The sequence below is a fragment of the Apium graveolens genome, chromosome 6 (assembly GCF_009905375.1).
Source record: "Apium graveolens cultivar Ventura chromosome 6, ASM990537v1, whole genome shotgun sequence".
Taxonomy (NCBI): Eukaryota; Viridiplantae; Streptophyta; class Magnoliopsida; order Apiales; family Apiaceae; genus Apium; species Apium graveolens.
Genome location: NC_133652.1, coordinates 26,395,120 through 26,413,633, shown reverse-complemented (window position 1 = coordinate 26,413,633; position 18,514 = coordinate 26,395,120). Strand labels below are relative to the sequence as shown.

At 43.0% G+C, this 18,514-nt stretch overlaps 2 protein-coding genes across 2 annotated transcripts; both read left to right on the top strand.

The window, feature by feature from the left end:
- The first annotated feature begins 381 nt into the window (after window positions 1-381).
- LOC141664005 (uncharacterized) lies at window positions 382-1,587 on the top strand. Its single transcript, XM_074469866.1, has 2 exons — window positions 382-825; window positions 924-1,587. The coding sequence occupies exons 1-2, from the start codon at window positions 382-384 to the stop codon at window positions 1,404-1,406; spliced, it is 927 nt and encodes a 308-aa protein (XP_074325967.1). The 3' UTR covers window positions 1,407-1,587.
- Window positions 1,588-12,054: 10,467 nt separating this feature from the next.
- LOC141664818 (oleosin Cor a 13-like) lies at window positions 12,055-12,492 on the top strand. Its single transcript, XM_074470771.1, has one exon. It carries the CDS (start codon window positions 12,055-12,057, stop codon window positions 12,490-12,492), a length of 438 nt encoding a protein of 145 aa, XP_074326872.1.
- Window positions 12,493-18,514: the final 6,022 nt, after the last annotated feature.

Sequence of the window (18,514 nt, the reverse complement as noted above, 5' to 3'; positions counted from 1 at the left end):
TAGTCTCGGGTTCCAGCCAACCCGGGATACGTTTATGAACCATAAACTCATGTTCCAACTTGGCTGTGAGTTCTTTTTTAACTTGCCCCTTTTTACTTGATCCGGGTCTCCATCCAAGCTTGGAGAACCGGATTACCTTTCTTTTGCTTGTAACTTGTAATCTTTGGTCCGGATCAAGGTCTATTTTGGTCTTTGATCCGGGTCCCCCTGCTTTTCCTGCTTTACTTTTTAGATAATTTGCATAAAACGTCTTGCCATGGTCCGGGCTCCCTGTAGTATTTCTTTCCGGGTTTGGTAGTCTTCATTTTTATTAATCCTGTGCTTATAGTTTTCTTCTATTTCTCAGGTTTGCCGCATTATAACCCTGCATCCCGGGCCATAATGTCTTCCTCAGCATACGCAGCGGCTTTTAACTCTTTGGGGTTGGCATACAAGACAACCAAGGGGGCCCCAGGCACCGGATCCGGATCTGCGGATGTAGAGGGCGGTGCCGAATCTTCTGCCCCCCGGAATGTTGCTGATCCGGGTAATTCTCCACTGGCCAAGGACCCGGACGTTCAGGAAATCTCTGAAGAGGAACTTCCTTCGAAGAAGAGGAAGTCCGCCCCGGGGAAGCCTCCCCGCGGAAAAACTGTTGTTGCTGACCGGGTCATATGCGACTCGGAGGGGAAGGGACCGGATGGGGCTCCTATCCGGGTAGGGACAAAGAGTCTTATTGATCTGGCCGGGTTCATGTCCAGTATCCCCTCAGAAGAAGATTGGGAGGAGGTCGAGGGCTACAACATGGCTGCTGCCTTGAAGAGGGTCACTGGTCAATGGGGGCAGGTAATTTCTGGATTTTTATGCTCTTAGTTCCGGATTATGCCTCGAATTTACTTTGTTCTTTGCTCATAGTATTATATATTTTTTTTTTTGTTTCTCAGCTTGGGAGTGCAATTTCCATTTGCTCCGATGTTGCTTTCACTGAGCTGAAGGAGGCTAACAACCGGACTAAGGCTGAGAAGATTCTCTCCGATTCCCTTAGGGGTGAGCTGGAGGAGGCCCGGGAGGGGTTCCGGGTGGTGGAGACCGGGCTGAACGAGAAGTTGAAGGACTCTGAGATCCGGGCTGAGGGGCTGGCCCAGGAAGTCGAGAGGCTGAAGGCCGAGCTTGCTGCCAAAGAGAACCTGAACAAGGAGGCCATCATTGCTGATTTCAAGGCCAGCGACGTCTATGACTTCGAAGTTGCTCAGGCCGGGGTTCCCGAGGTACGCAGGTCCTGGGTTGTTGCAGAGCGCCATATCAAGACTGACCCTTTTGCTTCCTGGGAGAGCTTTATCCAAGAGTTCCTTGCTGCTAAGGCTGCTGTCGAGCAAGGTCAAGGGGAACCGGAACCCTATGATGGTCCGAGCCCCAGTTTCCTCTAGATCCGGATCAGCCTTACAAGGCTTTTCGGGCCCAGACCATGTAATTTCATTTCTAGGATTCCTTTGTTTGGTACTTTGATTTGAACCATTTGTAATATTTGGATTTATTCCGGATTGATGTCAATCCGGATTAGCCTTTGAATTTCCTTTGAAAATATTTGCTTTTCTTCCATATTTTGTTCTCTTTTTGTGCAATCCGGATCCTTGTTATGGCCCCTAATCCGGACTTGTTTCATATCGGGTTTGGTCCGGGTATGGGACAGTGTCCGGATTGATGCTTACTTTTTTGCTTTAAGTATTTGAAAACTTAAGTACATAATTGTTGTTTGCGACCTGGATTTGAATGCTAATCCGGGTTGCTTTTTGCTATTAAATTTGCTTTCAATCCGGGTGTGTCTAACCCGGGTTGTTTGCTTTTTTGCTTTATGTTCCAAGTACATAATGGATTTTTGCAGCCTGGATTTAAATGTTAATCCGGGTTGCTTTTTGCTTTTAAATTTGCTTTCAATCCGGGTATGTCTAACCCGGATTGGTGATTGCTCCATTTACTTAGAATTTTTCTAAGCAAATAGTGGTTGCTTTCGTTTTTTGCTTCTAACCCGGGTGTGAGAAGGTACCCGGGTTGTTGTTTGCTTCCATAACTGGTAATTTAAAAGTAATAATTTTCTGAAAATGGAAAATTGTTTTCATTGATTTGCAAATTTTTTCATACAAAATATCGGATCATAGATTGGTTGCTTGCCATAGGCTACAAGTTCTGGTTGCTTTTGTTTGCTTTTCTACTGGTAATACTTTCTGAGCCTGAGTCCATGCCATGTATTTGGTACTTCAGAGTCATCCATGTTCATGAGCTTGTATGTTCCTGGCCTTAAAACTTCCTTGACTTTGTATGGGCCTTCCCACTTCGGCATTAGCTTTCCGGTATTAGTGGGATCTGAAGCTTCTGTGTCTCGTAGGACCAGATCTCCCACTTGAAAGTTTTTGACCCGGGACTTCTTGCTGAAGTGCTCTTTTGTTTTCTGCTTATACTTTTCCATTCTTGCCACTGCCTGGTCTCGAACTTCATCGATTAGCTCAATATTCGTTCTGAGCCCCTCCTCGTTTGCTATTTCATCAAAGTTGATTGCTCGATGGGAGGGGGATCCTACTTCAATTGGTAGCATGGCTTCAGTTCCATAAGCCAGCTTGAAGGGGGTTTCTCCTGTGCTTGTTCTGGGGCTTGTTCTGTATGCCCAGAGTACATTAGGCAATTCTTCTGGCCATTTGGTTTTGCTTTCCCTGAGTCTCTTCTCTATCCCCCTGAGAAGTATTCGGTTTGTTACTTCAACTTGGCCATTTCCTTGAGGGTAGGCTACTGAAGACTTCTTGTGTCGGATGCCCCTTTCTTGAAGGTACGATTCAAATTCTGAACCGACGAACTGTGGACCATTATCTGAGACAAGTACTCTCGGGATCCCAAACCTCATCAATATGTTGTCCATAAACTTGATGCAGTCTCGTTGGTTTATTGTCCTCATCGCCTTTGCCTCTACCCATTTTGTCATATAATCAATTGAGACTAGTAGGTACCTGAGGTCTCCCCTTGCCCTGGGAAAGGGTCCCATGATATCAATTCCCCATACAGCAAATGGGATTGGTGACAAGACTGAAGAAGGTAGGACGGGGCTCATCCGTGTCACATTACTGAAGAGTTGGCATTCCTTGCACTTTTTCACAAAGTCTGTTGAATCCTGATGGATAGTAGGCCAGTAGTACCCCTGCCTTATGATTTTATGAGCTAGTGCTTTTGCGGACATATGGTCCCCGCAGATTCCTTCGTGAACTTCCATGAGGCAGTATTGTGCCTCTCCTGGGCCTATGCATTTGAGGATGGGGGAGGAGAAGGTCCGGCGATAGAGTATTCCCTCTTCCATGAAGAATTTTGAAGCTTTTGCCTTTAACCTTTGCGCCTTCCCTTTATCGTCCGGGAGCTCTCCCTTCTCTAAGTAGTTAATGAATGGGGTCATCCAATTTTGAATGTTTTCTATTTCCATTACTTCCTCAGACTCTGTGCTTGGTTTCTGCAATTCTTCGAAGTAGACGGAGCAATCCAGGTCGGATGAATTTTGAACAAGTTTAGATAATGAGTCAGCTTCTGAATTCTCCTCTCTGCTGATTTGGATGACTTGGACTTTTGGTATGGAGGCCAGGTAGCTTTGGACCAGAGCCTGGTATTTGGCTAGAACTGGATCCTTGGCTATGTACTCCCCGTTTGTTTGCTTTACGACGATCTGGGAATCGCTGTAGATTTTGAGATTCTGGATCCTGAGTGTTCTTGCTAACTTCAATCCTGCAGTCAAAGCCTCGTACTCTGCCTGGTTGTTTGTTGCTGAGAATGCAAAGGATATTGCTGTTTGGATTGTGAACCCTTCCGGGCTCTTTAGGATGAGCCCGGCTCCTGATCTTTCATTTGTTGAAGAACCATCAACGTTGAGAGCCCAGGCTTCTGTTTCTTGATCTGTGTTTGTCTCAGTCTCAATGCACATGGGCACGGGCTCTTCTTCCGGGAAATTGCATTCTACGATGAAATCAGCTAGAGCCTGGGCTTTGATTGCTGTTCTAGGAATGAAAGTGAGGTTGAATTGACTTAGCTCAACTGCCCAATTTACCAACCTCCCTGAGATATCTGGCTTGTGTATTATCTTTCTTAATGGTTGACTTGTTACAACCCGTATTTCCCTTCCCTGGAAGTAGTGTCTGAGTTTCCTGGATGCTGTGACTAATGCATAGGCAAACTTTTCTAGGTTCGGGTAACGGGTCTCTGCATCTTTTAGCACTTGGCTTACGTAATAAACTGGTTGCTGTTTGCCTTCTTCTTCCCTGATCAACGCTGCTCCAACTGCCAGGGCCCCTGCTGAAAGATAAAGGGATAGGGGCTCCCCGGGTTGAGCTTTTGTTAATACGGGGGGTTGAGAAAGGTACCTTTTTAACTCTTCAAATGCTCTTTGGCATTCTGGGCTCCAATTAACTTCTCTCTTATTGGTTGCTCCTTTTAACAGGTCAAAGAAGGGTAGGCATCTCTCAGCTAGCTTGGAGATGAATCTTCTGAGTGCGGCCAGTGATCCTGCTAGCTTCTGCACATCTTTTTGTGTTCTTGGGGCCTTCATCTCTTGTATTGCCTTTATTTTCTCTGGGTTGGCCTCAATTCCTCGGTTGCTTATCATGAATCCCAGAAATTTTCCTGCCCCTACACCAAATGTGCATTTTTCTGGATTGAGCCTGAGTGAGTATTTCCTCAAGTTGTCGAAGCACTCTCTCAGGTCTCCAATGTGGCCGGCTATGCTTGTGGATTTTGCGATCATATCGTCTACATAGGATTCCAGGTTTCTTCCAATCTGGTCCTTGAAGATTTTATTCATTGCCCTTTGATATGTTGTTCCCGCATTAGTCAATCCAAATGGCAGCATCACATAGGCATAGACCGCCCTGTGGGTTATGAATGCTGTCTTTAAAATGTCTCTGGGATTCATCCTGATCTGGTTGTAACCCGAGTAGGCGTCCATGAAGCTTAGCATGACATGCCCAGAGGTTGCATCGATCAGTTGATCAATATTTGGCAAGGGGTAGGGATCTTTGGGGCATGCACTGTTCAAATCTGTGTAATCGATACACATTCTCCACTTTCCGTTTGGTTTTTTCACCATCACCACATTTGCCAGCCATTCTGGGTATTTAACTTCGCATATTATTCCAGCTTTTAGTAATTTCTCAATTTCCTCATCAATCGCTTTCTGCCTTTCCGGGGCAAAATTTCTTCTCTTTTGCTTGACTGGTCTCCTCTCTGGGTTGACGTCCAAGCTATGCATTGCTATGGATTCATCCAAACCGGGCATTTCTTTCGGGGTCCAGGCGAATATATCAGAGTACCCTTGGAGTAGTGACACCAGTTCTTTTCTGAAGTTAGCTTCGAGTCCGGACCCTATCTTTATCTTTTTTGAAGGATCGCTTCTACTGATCAGGATTGCTTCTGTTTCAACAGCGGCCTCTATCTTGGATTGAGCCGTTTCTGAAACCATCTTTTGGATCCGAGCCTCTGTATTCTTCTTCATATAAATTTGAGCCTGGGCTCCCATCTCATTTTGGTTGCTTTTCCCTTTTTCAATTGTTTCAGGGTTGGTTGCTTGCACAGTAGGGTTGATCTGGCCAAGGCCTAGGTTCAATTCAATCCCTTCTGTGACTTGGTTGGTTTTTTGCTCTTTTGAGCTTGGTATGGTTACTTTCGGATTTGAGAGGGACTCTATTACCTGAACTTCTTTCCTCGCATCGTCCCTTGAGTGGGGGCGATGTTTCTTAATACTTTGTTGTTTCCGGAGTACCACGGCCTTTCTCTTGTTGTCTTGGTGGGTTTCAGCCATTACCAGAGCCTGGCTGTAACATCTTTCAGCTACTTCATAGTCTCCCTTGATTTCTCCTACCCCGGTCGGAGTTGGGAATTTGATTTTCAAATGTGATATGGAGGTGATTGCTTGGATCCTGGTCAATGCCGAGCGCCCGATTATGCCGTTGTAGGATGAAGGAGTATTGATCACGTAGAACTTTATCACATGGGTAACTTGGTTTGAGCCTGATCCGAATACGACTGGCAAGTATAAAGTTCCCTGGATCGGGACCAAGTTGTTCCCGAACCCATACAGAGGGTCCTCTTGGCATTCATTGGAGCGTACGCTCCCAAGTTTCATCCTGTCCACAGTATGCTTGAAGAGTATATTTACTGAAGATCCATTATCGATCAGCATCCTTCTCACTTCGTTATCAAAGATGTCGAGTGTTACCACCAAGGCTTCGTTGTGATTTGGGTTGACCCCTTCATAATCTTTGCTGCTGAATGAGATCATCATCTCCGGGTAGGATTGGATTGAGAATACCTCATCTCCTGAGCCCGGGCTCCTCGGGGGAGAATGTGAGCCTCCCAGGACCACATTTACCACATTCTTACCTTTTCTTTGTCTTTCCTCTCTCTGATTTTTCTCCCTTGAGATGTATTGATTCAAGTTGCCTTTCTTGACTTGATCTTCGATGAAGTATTTTAAAGAGAGACAATTTTCAGTCTTGTGCCCATGGGTTTCATGATAGTCGCACTGCCTGTTGTAAGGCCTGCTCTCTGGCGGAGTCTGCATTGGCTTTGGAGGATAGTAGAATGGCTTTCCCTTGATCTCCTTCAGTATCTCTTCCCGGGTTCTGTTTAGTTGTGTCCACTCTGGCTCTTGCCTGGGCTCCCTTTGCTGCCTAGGGGGACCGGGATCACTTTTGGACTCTGTTTTAGGACCCAATCTTTGGAAAATTGGGGTGCTTTGCACCACATTTGTTTGCTGGGTTTGGTTGCTTTGTTTGAACTTTTTCTCCTGATGGTAACCCCCTTTCGGTCGGTCATCAGAAGATTTGTTCCTGTTCCCTCCATTCCGAGTCATTCTCATCGCCTGGAGAACATCTGTTTCTTTTATGAACCGGGCTGCCATGGAATAAGCCGCGGCCAGGCTTTGGGGCTCTTTGTTTATCAACTCCACAATATACCTCTCATTGTGTTCTGGATCCAGGTTTCTTCGAAATATGCTTAGAGCCTCCCTTTCATCGAGATTCGAGACTTTGTTAATGGCTTCCTGGAACCTCCGCATATAGGCTGAAAGTGCTTCGTTATCATATTGGCGGATTGTCTCCAGGTGGCACATGTGCATTTCATGTGTCTTATTGGCTCTGAATCTTCTAAGGAAGGCTCCTCTGAATTCTTTCCAGGAGTGGATGCTTCTTGATGGGATCCTGCTGAACCATCTTTGAGCCCCCCCTTTGAGGGTCGAGGCGAAGAATCTAGATTTCGTCAAGTCATTGTAATAGTATATCTGAGCTATTTGTTCAAAGTAGTTGAGGTGCTCTTCCGGATCCCCAAGTCCGTCGAAAGAGTCAAAGTTGTAATGTTTGAGATTTTTCTGTCGAGGGATGGCTTCTAGGGAGTGACTGAAGGGCGTTAGGGTCTCCTCAACTTCCACCCCGGATTCTTTCTCCATTTTTCTCTGGAGCTCGTAAATCATGTCCTTGAGATCTTTCTGACCCTCCTCTTCGTCATCAGAAATAAGTTCGGGGGTAGGGTCCCTCCGAGTTCTTTTGCCTCTTGTCTTAGCGAGGAGCCTCTCCTCCTCCACCTGCATTCTTTTCTGAATTTTTTGCTCTAGCTTTTCTTCTTCTTCTTTTCTTATCTTTTCTCTGATTTCTTCTAACTTTTTCTTTCTGGTTGCTTCTGTCTCCTTTTTACTAGGCTCTTTTTGATTCTTTTTTGCCTTAGCCCCAATTCGGTCGAAGACAGATCTCCTGGATTGCTGAGAGTCCCCGGACTCTTCTTGCTCATCATCTTGTTCAAACTCCATCTGAGCCCGGGCTTGTTCATCTCTGTAGAGCCTGATTGCTTCAGCAAGTTCATGGCTTGTTAAGTTAGCCATATGCTCCTCTGCAACTGGAACATTGGTGTACTTGTACTGATTTAGCTCTATGACATTTCTAGCATCCCTGATTGGTGTATGCTGTGTCAGTGGTTGCTCCTGGAAGGTCTCCCTGTCTCCCCCAGGTTCTTGAACTTGAGAGGGGTCTTGATCCTGAATATGTGTACTGGCAGAGGGCCTACCAGCTGTACTTTTTCCTGCTCTTGCCATCACCACAAATGTACAAACAACTGACCAAGATTTGAGGCTACAAATGTGGATCTGGGGTTGCTTTTTTGAATATTACAAAAATTTTCCAGAATAACAAGAAGCAAACTTTCTGGGTTTCGCTAACAATAATACCAAACAAGAACAGCAGGCTCTTGAACACAAAAGAAAATACGCAAGCTAAAACAGTTCTGGGTTTTAAATCACCAAGACTATTAAACCCCAGGCTTCAAGATTATCAAGATTATCAAACCCTAAACAACTAAAACTTAACAAACAAGAGCGGGCTCACACAAACGTGGCCTAAAGCAACAAGCTCACACAAACGTGGCTATAATGAACATTCATATTCAAGAAAGGGTTTGGTTGTTTATGTTCTTACAGGTTTGAAAGTGGACTCTCTCAAGAGTTTGCTGATGAAGATGAATCCAGGGGCACCGAGACCCAAGGATGGAGCCCCCTCCTTCTAGCGCCAAATGATAACTCCGGAGAGCGGGTGGCTCCGTCCGTTGGCGTTCCTGGACCTTCCGTGCGTGAGAGAGGTGTAGCTGTAGGTTGGGCGCCTGCAAAACAACACCGGAAGGGGGGTTTGGCTCCCACGGCGCCTCCGGTGTAAGAATAAGAACAGGCTTTGGAGAAGATGAAGGTATATATATATTTATGTAATTTAGAGGCTGCTGTGTATGTGTGTTTTTATGTGATGGCTGCTGTATGTTTTTGAGTGTATGTGAGTGTGTGAGTGCAAGAGAAATTATTTTCCCACCCCTAAACCCTTCAGTCTTGGGGGTATATATAGCCCCAAGGTAGGGTTTAGGGGTAGTTACCTCTAAATCTGGGCCGTTGGATGTCTGGGACCAGAGGACGCCTGGCTTGGGTGGATTGTTTACACGTGTCCAGGGGAGGACCACCTCCAGAGTGTCCAAACGGCCTCTGACACGCGCAGTGCTTGTCTGGTGCGCTGGTTGTTCATAGCTGTCATAGTCACGTGCCCACGTACCTTCGCTTGGCGGGTTGCGGGATGTGCATGTGCTTGACGGGACCTCCCTCACTGTGGTTTTAGCCCTGATCCGGACCCGGGTATGCAGGCGGATCCGGATCCGGGAAGTAGGATAGGCCCGGGCCTGGGCTCCTATGTTTGATTGGCCTGGGAGAGGGGGGTCTTAGCATGTTGGTTGAGCCTTCCTCCATTTAGTCCAAGTTGAAGCATACCCGGGTCTGCTATGCCCTATCAATATATATGCAACTATTTATATGCAAGGTCTTGGCAAACGATGCTGCAGCAAAAGCATACCCTTGTTATTGCTGTTAGTAGACAAAATTTTAATGCCGACGTAATGAGCATTATGTTTTGTCATTTGCGATAGGTAATATGATATATGTAGACAAATAAATGATTTTAATACAAATTGTGTCACCTCGAATCTTTAGCTTCGGATAGCCGGTTGAGAATACGATATGTACTCCATATATTAAGTAGACGTTTCGATACAAACATGTTGGTTTCCAAATCATATACATTGGATATTCATGTTCGATTAAGCATAGAGAAATGAAAGAAGGAAAGTTCACGATAAAGACTAAAATAAGCTCTATCAATTAGAAACTAAAATATATCAGTACTTTTGGCTAACCCAATTCCGATTTCAAAATTTAAGTGACATAATATTTGTTATTTTTAATTTATGAACGTATATATGTGTTACACATTAAATATCATAAGAATATAAACTATTTTTTATTTTACTCGATCCTCATTAAAATCTAAAGAATTTTAAATAAGGATAAATTGAAGAAAAAAAAATCATATATATGTGTTTAAGGTTGGAAACAGACGTGAATTATTGGTAAAATGAATATTTTCAACAGACAACGCTACAGTGTTATTCCAGTGCCGGAAGGAATAGTTTACTACGGCCTTCGTCCGGTTTACGTTACTATTCGTCATGTATTGTGAGACTTCTATAAAGTATAGTTTTATAATATTTTTTTAATTTTTTTTTGAATAAAAGTTTTATGTACGCATTTTGAGACTTCTATAAAATATAGTTTCATAATATTTTTTTAATTTTTTTTTAACAAGTAACATAAACAATCGAGTGTGACGGAGGAAGTAACTATCTGGGGCCAAAATGTCGTACGTTTTAACTTTTCAATGTGCCGTTATCTCTACGTTTACTGAAAATAGAATAAGGGGTTGCAGTTTGCTAAACAATCTACAAAATTTGTAGGGGAAGTGTAAGCCCAATAACTAGCGGACTACTTGGCAACTTTTGTGAACTTTTAGGTGCGTCATATAAGATGAGGCCCAGTGTAGTTTTTGGTGACCACAGTTTTGATGGGACCGTTAGATAGCAATCTCTAAAAGCCCATCTTACATCAACATAAGGATCATTTTTTATGAACAAATTGTCAAAAAGAAAACATATATTCTAGATTTAATTCTACCAATACAGTAAGCACATAAATACACAACAATATATTTGATATGGAAAATCCTGTCCCAATTTATATTATTAATCAAAACAATTATCAATAGTACATTAATACATAACACTTCCAAACTGATACTTGAGCCAACCACTCTCACCACGATACTACATAAGACGACTATATCTCTTAAACATACATCAAAACAATAACATGACAATGTATATATAGCCATCACAAATTTAGCCAAAAAAAACATACATAATCTGATTAAAATAATAATTATCTGCCATATAATTATTACTCATTTCCATTATGATAATAATTGTCAACAGATGCAATTATTACTCAATCTCATTATGATAATAATTGTCAATAAATACAATTATTACTCAATTCAATTATATCTTTTATCAACAAACCCATATTACATATTGGGTAACCCGACACAAATCTTTCTTTTTTTAGATAAGAATGTTTTTATTTTAATTTCTGTAGACCATAATATGGGGTGATTCAGGATGTCACATTATAAAGTGATATTCTTGATTCAAGAGTATATAATTGGATCAAATTCACCCGCTTCAGAAATATTTAGGACAATCATTTTTGAGTAAAAAAATTAACACATACTTATTGACACCGTTTAACACTAACCCTCTATTTTTAAGAATACATGTAAATACAAAATGACACATATTTTATAAGAAAATATAAAAAAATAATATTTATCAATGATACTGTCAGAATACACCTTGTAAGTTCACTCTTAATATTTTCATTGTTAAATTGGAGCAGACCATTAAATCTATTAATTTGAAATTCAAATTAGAAATAAAAATGGTTAGAGGGAGGCAGATTTCTATATGTAAAAGAAAAAAAATAATGATACGTGGCTTGACACACCATGCATACATATAGATCCGCCACTAAAAACATATGTTTTTGACAAGTCAGGTTAAATAAATATCAAATAAATTATGTTTTACAAACATTTAACAAATCAATAAGAAGTTTAACATGAAAGTTATCATTTTTTATTTCATACAACTAATTTATGTAAGATATCTCATTCCATTACTTGAATATGAACGCATGAAGTTGAAAAATATAAAATTTATCGATTTTTTTGTTCAATCTCAGTTCTAAATTATGTTAACATTTTAAACATTTTTCTTTCCATTTAATTGATTATCACCCTACATGTATGATGTACCTCACTCAGATCTGTATCCAAGATATAAAAATGTCACAGCTGCCCCCAACACACCAATAAATCTCTCGACTGTACACAAACCACACGTGTCAACCTCACAGACAACGTTTGCATGCAAATCTAATACATGGCACCATGACTCATGAGTCATGACTCACATATATAAATCACGTGACACTCTTCTGTCTAATCACGTGCCCCTCCCAGTACATCACATTCTACACCACCCTATCTCCACCTCCAAACCCCTATTTATTCACACATAAACCATAACCCAAATCTTATCAAAACACTCACATTCACAAACTCTTGTATCAAAATCTTTTTAACCATGGCTATGTATCAACAACCTCAGCACCTGCGCCAACACACACACCACTATAACCAGCCACTATCAACTCAGGTTGTGAAGGCCACCACAGCAGCAACTATAGGTGGCTCACTCATGCTTCTCTCTGGGTTAACCTTGGTGGCTACTGTCATAGGCCTTGTGATTGCTACACCTGTGATGGTGATTTTTAGCCCTGTTCTTGTTCCGGCTGCTATCACTCTACTGCTCCTGATTGGAGGGTTTCTGACGTCTGGTGGACTGGGGGCCACAGCCGCCTTTGTGTTGTTCTGGATGTACAGGTATACGGCGGGAAAGCATCCGATTGGTGCGGATCAGATTGATTATGCACGACACAAGTTGGCGAATGCGGCGTATGAAGTGAAGGAGAAAGCTCAGCATCTTGGTCATGAGTCTGTTAATACCATTCAGGGAAGTTGAAGAAGCTGTGATAAGGCGTGATGAGTGCATGAGACTAGACAATAATAATGGAGTAACTTTGTAGCAGAGATGTTATCTGATGACCATGTTTCACTGTGTTTAATTTCATGTTATCCACTTTGTGTATGTTAGTTTTTTGTTTCTGTGTGTCTTGTGTAATGGTGCACATCCAACACCTGTGCTAATTAATTAATGTTGTGTTTTATTTTATCTTCCGCTAATCTGTTTAACAAATATTCTTTTGAGAGACATAACAAAAACATAGAAAATCAACTCAAATGTAGTAAAATGTCAGCTCAATTGCACCAATATTATCTAAAATCTAAATATGTCTGGGGAATCTTTTCATCTTTTTAATTAATAGGCATTGGATCCCATATAATAATTGCATACTTTCTTGTCACTCTCATTTGTTTATACCTTCCAATTCTTTACATTTCAAAAAATAGTAAATTTTTTATAATATATAAAGCAACCACATCCACTATTTTTCTCCACTATACCTATTTAATATATTAAATATTAATCGGTCTCATTTTATCATTTTTCCTGCGGTCTCATTTTATCATTTTTCTTAACTTTCGTACTCAACTCAAATATAAACAAATGGGAGGGACGGAGGGAGTATAAATCATCTACGTGTGGACAGAGCTAGGAAAATTAAAGATTTGAATAGACACCGGTATATGGTAGGCGATTCCAGAGGGAAATGAGTGGGGATGTTACATTTTTAAATTTACTACAGCTTTTGCAGGATGCTCAAATTTCGAAACTGTCAGTGCAGCACTCTATCATTACAACACGATAAAGAAGACCATGAGATTTTTGTGGCGGTTGAACTTTTGTGGCCGGTAAAAACTCAAAATCTATGTTAGGGTATGGGTATCGGACACGGATTCGTATTTAAGTGTCGGACTCGGCAATATTGGTATCGGACACGGATTCGTATTTAAGTGTCAGACTCGGCAATATTTTAAAAAATTTACATATTTTTGTCTTAAAATAAATGTTCAAGTGTACATACAAATCTGGGTAACTAAGCTCAAAACTCAGCCTCCTGGTGTTTGTGTCGTCGTGTGTGCGTATTTAATAAATTAGAAAAAAAGTAACATGGACATTTATAAAATCTATCAAATTTAGGTTCAATTGCGAGTTGTGACAAAGTGGCATCTCAATGTACAAAGTATTCATGTTCACTCTTGACACCGGCTGTCTTGGTTCTCTAATAATGCTCAGTCCAGCACAATTCAATATACTTTTGTGCATTCAGCTCTGGAAATCTTACCCCTGCGACTCTAGTCTTAACTCTTAATAGTAGGTATATTTTTCCGTTTTTCGATATCAACATGCAACGTAATTAATTGTTGTCTAATACCATAAAGAAAAAAAATATAAATATTCACCGTTCATTCGATTGTTACAATAACATCCCACCGCTATAAGTTCGTTTTACTAACAAATTTAAGTCTCACGTAAATTATCTCCTATGCAACAACTACGATAGGAAGAAGTGAAGCTGTAACGAAATAGTACTAACCTAGGCTAGTAGGCCAGTACCTCATCATTGGGTACTGGGTACTCAATTACCAGGCACCCTCATATAAGTAAGAAATTTTTAGATAGGAAAAAAAGGTCCCCACATAATAGTTGACTTGCTTGATAATATGAATCATTATTCGACTGTAAGCCCACAATTGTCCTGGCCCTGTTCATGGCCGAATATTGATTTCGGTCCTATTATTGGTGAAGTCCATATGGCCAGGTTTGCAAAACAGGTCCCATCTTAGTCATCTTAGAGAAAAGCCGAAATTCATATTGTCCGGCCCAGCAGAGCATTTCATACCACTATTTTTGCAGCGTTCTATTAATAAGCCCAGTCCATTTTGCTTTGCTCCGTCTGAGACATACTAATCTAATATTCTTCTTTCTTCTTTTCTTTTTCGCGCTAAACTAACACTTTTTTACTAATATTTTAATAAGGAGGAGCCGTATATATGACTGACAACAAACCTTTAAAAATAAATATAGCGTTAATAAGGCTCAAGTAAAACTACTTTCGTATTGTTATTTTCGACATTGTTATTGTTACGCTCGGACTCGTTCGACTTAGTGAACAGGTTTCGGCTGCCTTAAGAATGCCTTCGGCCGGTACCTGAAAGTGAAGAGAATGCGAGGGTGGATACCCCCGATTCACCTCCGACGTGAGAATAAGAATCTGGTTGCAAAGATGGGTAAATAACACAAGAAAAGCAAAGTGTATGCGAGAATATCTATATGTTGTCTTACTTTTTAGGGGATTTTATACCCATATTACACATGAATGCTCATCTGTTACTCGTCATTAAGGAGGGAGTGAAAGGGGGTGTTATGCCTCTTATCCTTTCTAACGGTGGAAGAAGACCGGGCCTTGGCCTGGGACTTCCGTGGGCCATCGTCTCGCGGGCCTGAAGGACCTTCGGCCTAGTAGCTTAATTGCACATTGGGCCTTCGTTCGATGGGCCTTATTGGGCCTATAACCAACATGTCTCTGTCCTTCGGCGGGGCCTTCGGGCCGGCCGACGGATACCGGTCTCGGCCCATATTGGGGCGAAGAAACCCTAGGGTAACTGCTTAAGTTCCGCCTTGATCTTCGGTCGTACACGTGGCAAGCTTGTGGGAACTTGTAGTGCATTAAAGCGACAGCTGTTGGCACGTCGTTCCATGGCTCAATCTCAGCCGTTGAATCTCAACCGTTTTAATCTGGGACGTCTATTTTATAAACCCTCAAACGTCGCCTTTCTGAATTCTTTTTAGGCGCCTATATAAAGTCCATTTGTGCATATCCTTTTCTTTTTATCACTTCCATTTTCTTATACATAGCAGCGAACTGTGGTGAGTTTCTTAATCACGGGCAACAAAAATTCCGTCTTTCCAGACTATCCCATCTCAATCCAGGAACATCTTCAAATCAGTAAGTTCTTTTTCGCTTTTCCATTGTTTTTGCACCTGCATGCTAGTTTTTGAGTTTTAGGGTGTTTGCATGTGGGCTTGGTGGTTTTCGTCATGTCTTTGAGTTTATGGGACATTTCTGGGTTTTATGTTTGTGTTGCTGTGTTTTTTCACCCTATCAAAATTTTGGGTACTTTTGGGTAGTCAATAGGAGTTTTCTGGGTTCCCCCATGGGTTTAAAGATGGCATGTGAGGCGTTTTTTGGCCAAGAACTCTCTTCGGGGGGTTCTTAGCCTAAGAACGTCCTTCGGGAGCCGACCCTAGGGGCAGATAGGCGGTTTGGAGTCTAAAGATGGCAGGCGAAGGGTTTTTGGGGGCGAGAACTTCCTTCGGGGAACCTGCCCTTTGGAACAGCCTTCGGGAACCGACTCCGGATCTTTTTCTGCTCGCTCGGTTCTGGGACATGTACTCGGCCTTTTAAAATTTTTCATTTTTCCTTTGTCTTGTCCCGAGTACATGGACTAATGTCTCTCCGTTTCCGAATACAGGGACATGGACCGAGCGACTCGCCCCCTAGACACTTGGGACCCAAGTTGGGGCACTTTGGTGGGAACATCTTCTATTCGCCCCGAGAGAACGGGTAGGGATCTTTTTGGATCGGTGGCGAATTACCCGGCGGCGAATAACCGGTCGGAGTTGTCGAAGGAGAGGATAATTCAGATGTATTCTGATTTCTTTGTCCCTCAGAACTTCTTCTGGTTCTATGCCCCTAAGGAGAACGAGCGGATTTACGATACGCCTGGAATGCCGGAAGGGTATGGAGACTGTGCTGTTGGGATCTCGGTGGCGGCATTCAAGTGCGGCTTTCGAGTGCCGATACTGAAGATGGTGAAGTATCTCTTCAGACAGATGGGGATCACTCTGGGGCAGATGGATCCCAATGGGTTCATCCATATCAACTGCTTCCAGAATAGGTGCCTTCATGCCGGAGTTCGCCCAACTCTGAGGCTAGCTGGTGGCATTACGACTTCCGAAGGAACTCGAAGAGCCCGGGATTTTATACCATTGCTCGTCGGGCTAGCCGCGCGGATTGGACGGCCACCAACTCCAGCAACAAGCAGACCCATACTCACTGGTATTTCGTGAGAGGTCGGAAGTTGGCTCAATTGTCTGTCTGGCGGGACGTAAACCCTTCGCTGCTCCTCGCTCCGAGCCTAACAGAGAGGGAGAAGGAGGACTACGCGGCCCTGGTAGACGTCATCGTGAGCAAGATGGGTCCCGAGGAGTTTCGGGATAGAGACTGGCTACTAAGTTTGTGGGGTAGGGGTAACAAACTTCTCCTTTGTCTATCGAAATATTTTAGTAGCTGTCTTTCGTTCATTCATACGCTCTTTTATTATGTCCCTTTATCTGATGCATTTTGCCTTTGTTTATGTTTCAGTGTCTTCCAGGGAGGCCCTGATTGAAAGAAAGAAGGCCAGGGCGGCCGAAAAGAGGGCCGCAGAAGAGGCGGCGAAGAAGAAAGCTGCTGATGGAGGGGCCACGCCAAATTCTTCCGGGGAGACAGAGGAGAGACCCGAGGCGGAGAGGGTCACGCCGCTTCGTCAGGCTCCAGCGGCCTCTGATAGAGATGATGAGGACGAGCCGGTGGTGGTGAGGGAAGGGAACCCTTCCAAGAGGACCCGCAGCCGGGAGGGGATCGTTCAGTCTTATCTCCCTGGCTGGGGCGTGTTGACGTCTGATCATACTGTCTACCCGGCGAAGCAATCTACGAAGGAGGTGGCTTCAGACCTGTGCCACGGCCTCCAACTCTCGGCCGATCTGCCGGCCTTTGCTTCGGCTTCCCCGACCGAGGCTTGCACTGAGCTTCTGTCCTTTTTGTCCCTAGTATGTTTTTAATTTTTCTTTATTTTTTCTTTCGCTCGCCTTTTATCCTTCAGCACATTTCTCTTTGTTTAATGCTTTTGTCTTGTCTTTTTTGCAGGCTGCTCCCTGGGCTGCGGCCGTCGAGGACAAAGTTCGGGATATGGAGACTCGGATAGCCGAGGTGAAGGAGCTGGAGAGGAGGGCCACGACGGCCGAGGAGGAACTTGTAAGGGTGAAAACCCAGAACGAGGTCCTGGACGGCCAGGCCACCGTACTGAAGGGGGATAAGGCTAAGCTGGAGGAGGACCTTGTGAAGGCGAACCGGAGAATCTCCCACTGGAACGTCCAGCTGAAGAAGTCCCGCAAGGAGCTTCGGAAGAAGCAAAAATAGCTGGACCAGACGGAGGAGCGCTGCTTCCAGTTCGGCGCTGACTATGTCCTGGAGAAGGCCTATCGCTTGAATTGGGATTATAAGCAATTGCTGAATGACAGCCTGGCGGATCCTATCGGCCGGCCAGCAATTGAAGCCCCTCTTGTCTCCTCCGGCGAAGACGAAGAGCTCTCGGATGATGACCCTCAGGCCTAAGCTTTCAACACTGAGGTGCTTGACATGACTGAAGATGATCTTGTTGTGAAGTTTGTCGTTGGTGTTTCCTTGGTCATACTCAACTCTTGCAGCGGCTTTCTTCGTTCATCTTCTTAACTTGTAATTTTATTTTTTGTAATTGATACTCCTGCCTTCAAGCTTTTGTAATTTAACTAGCCTTCGGGCTTTTATATTTTAATGCATCTTTCATTTTTCGTCAGCATTGTTTCTTTTATTTGTCTCAATGATTTTAATAAAACGAATTGTATCTTCGACTTCATTTGCCTTAACAATTTTAATAAAATGAATCGCCTCTTCGGCCTTATCAGTTTGCCCTAACGATTTTAATAAAATGAATCGCATCTTCAGCTTTATCAATTTGCCTTAACGATTTTGATAAAATGAATTGTATCTTCGGTTTGACTTGCGTTAACAATTTTATTTAACGATTTTAATAAAATGAATCGCATCTTCGGATTTTGCCTTAGCAATTTTGATGCCTCACTACCCCTTATGGCCCCAAGGGTTAAAGGCCGAAGGTAACTTCGGGTTGTTAATGCTTTAAGTTACTGCTCTTGGGCGAAGGAACATGGATGCTGATCTTTCGGTGATTGCCCCTTGATCAACATGTCATTGTTCGTT

What these genes read in the sequence shown, in the direction of transcription:
- LOC141664818 (XM_074470771.1), top strand. Translation starts at nt 12,055, where the DNA reads ATGGCTATGTATCAACAACCTCAGCACCTGCGCCAACACACACACCAC.
- LOC141664005 (XM_074469866.1), top strand. Translation starts at nt 382, where the DNA reads ATGTCTTCCTCAGCATACGCAGCGGCTTTTAACTCTTTGGGGTTGGCA. An exon ending in TCACTGGTCAATGGGGGCAG is followed by an intron (nt 826 to 923) that starts GTAATTTCTGGA and finishes TTTGTTTCTCAG; the next exon opens with CTTGGGAGTGCAATTTCCAT.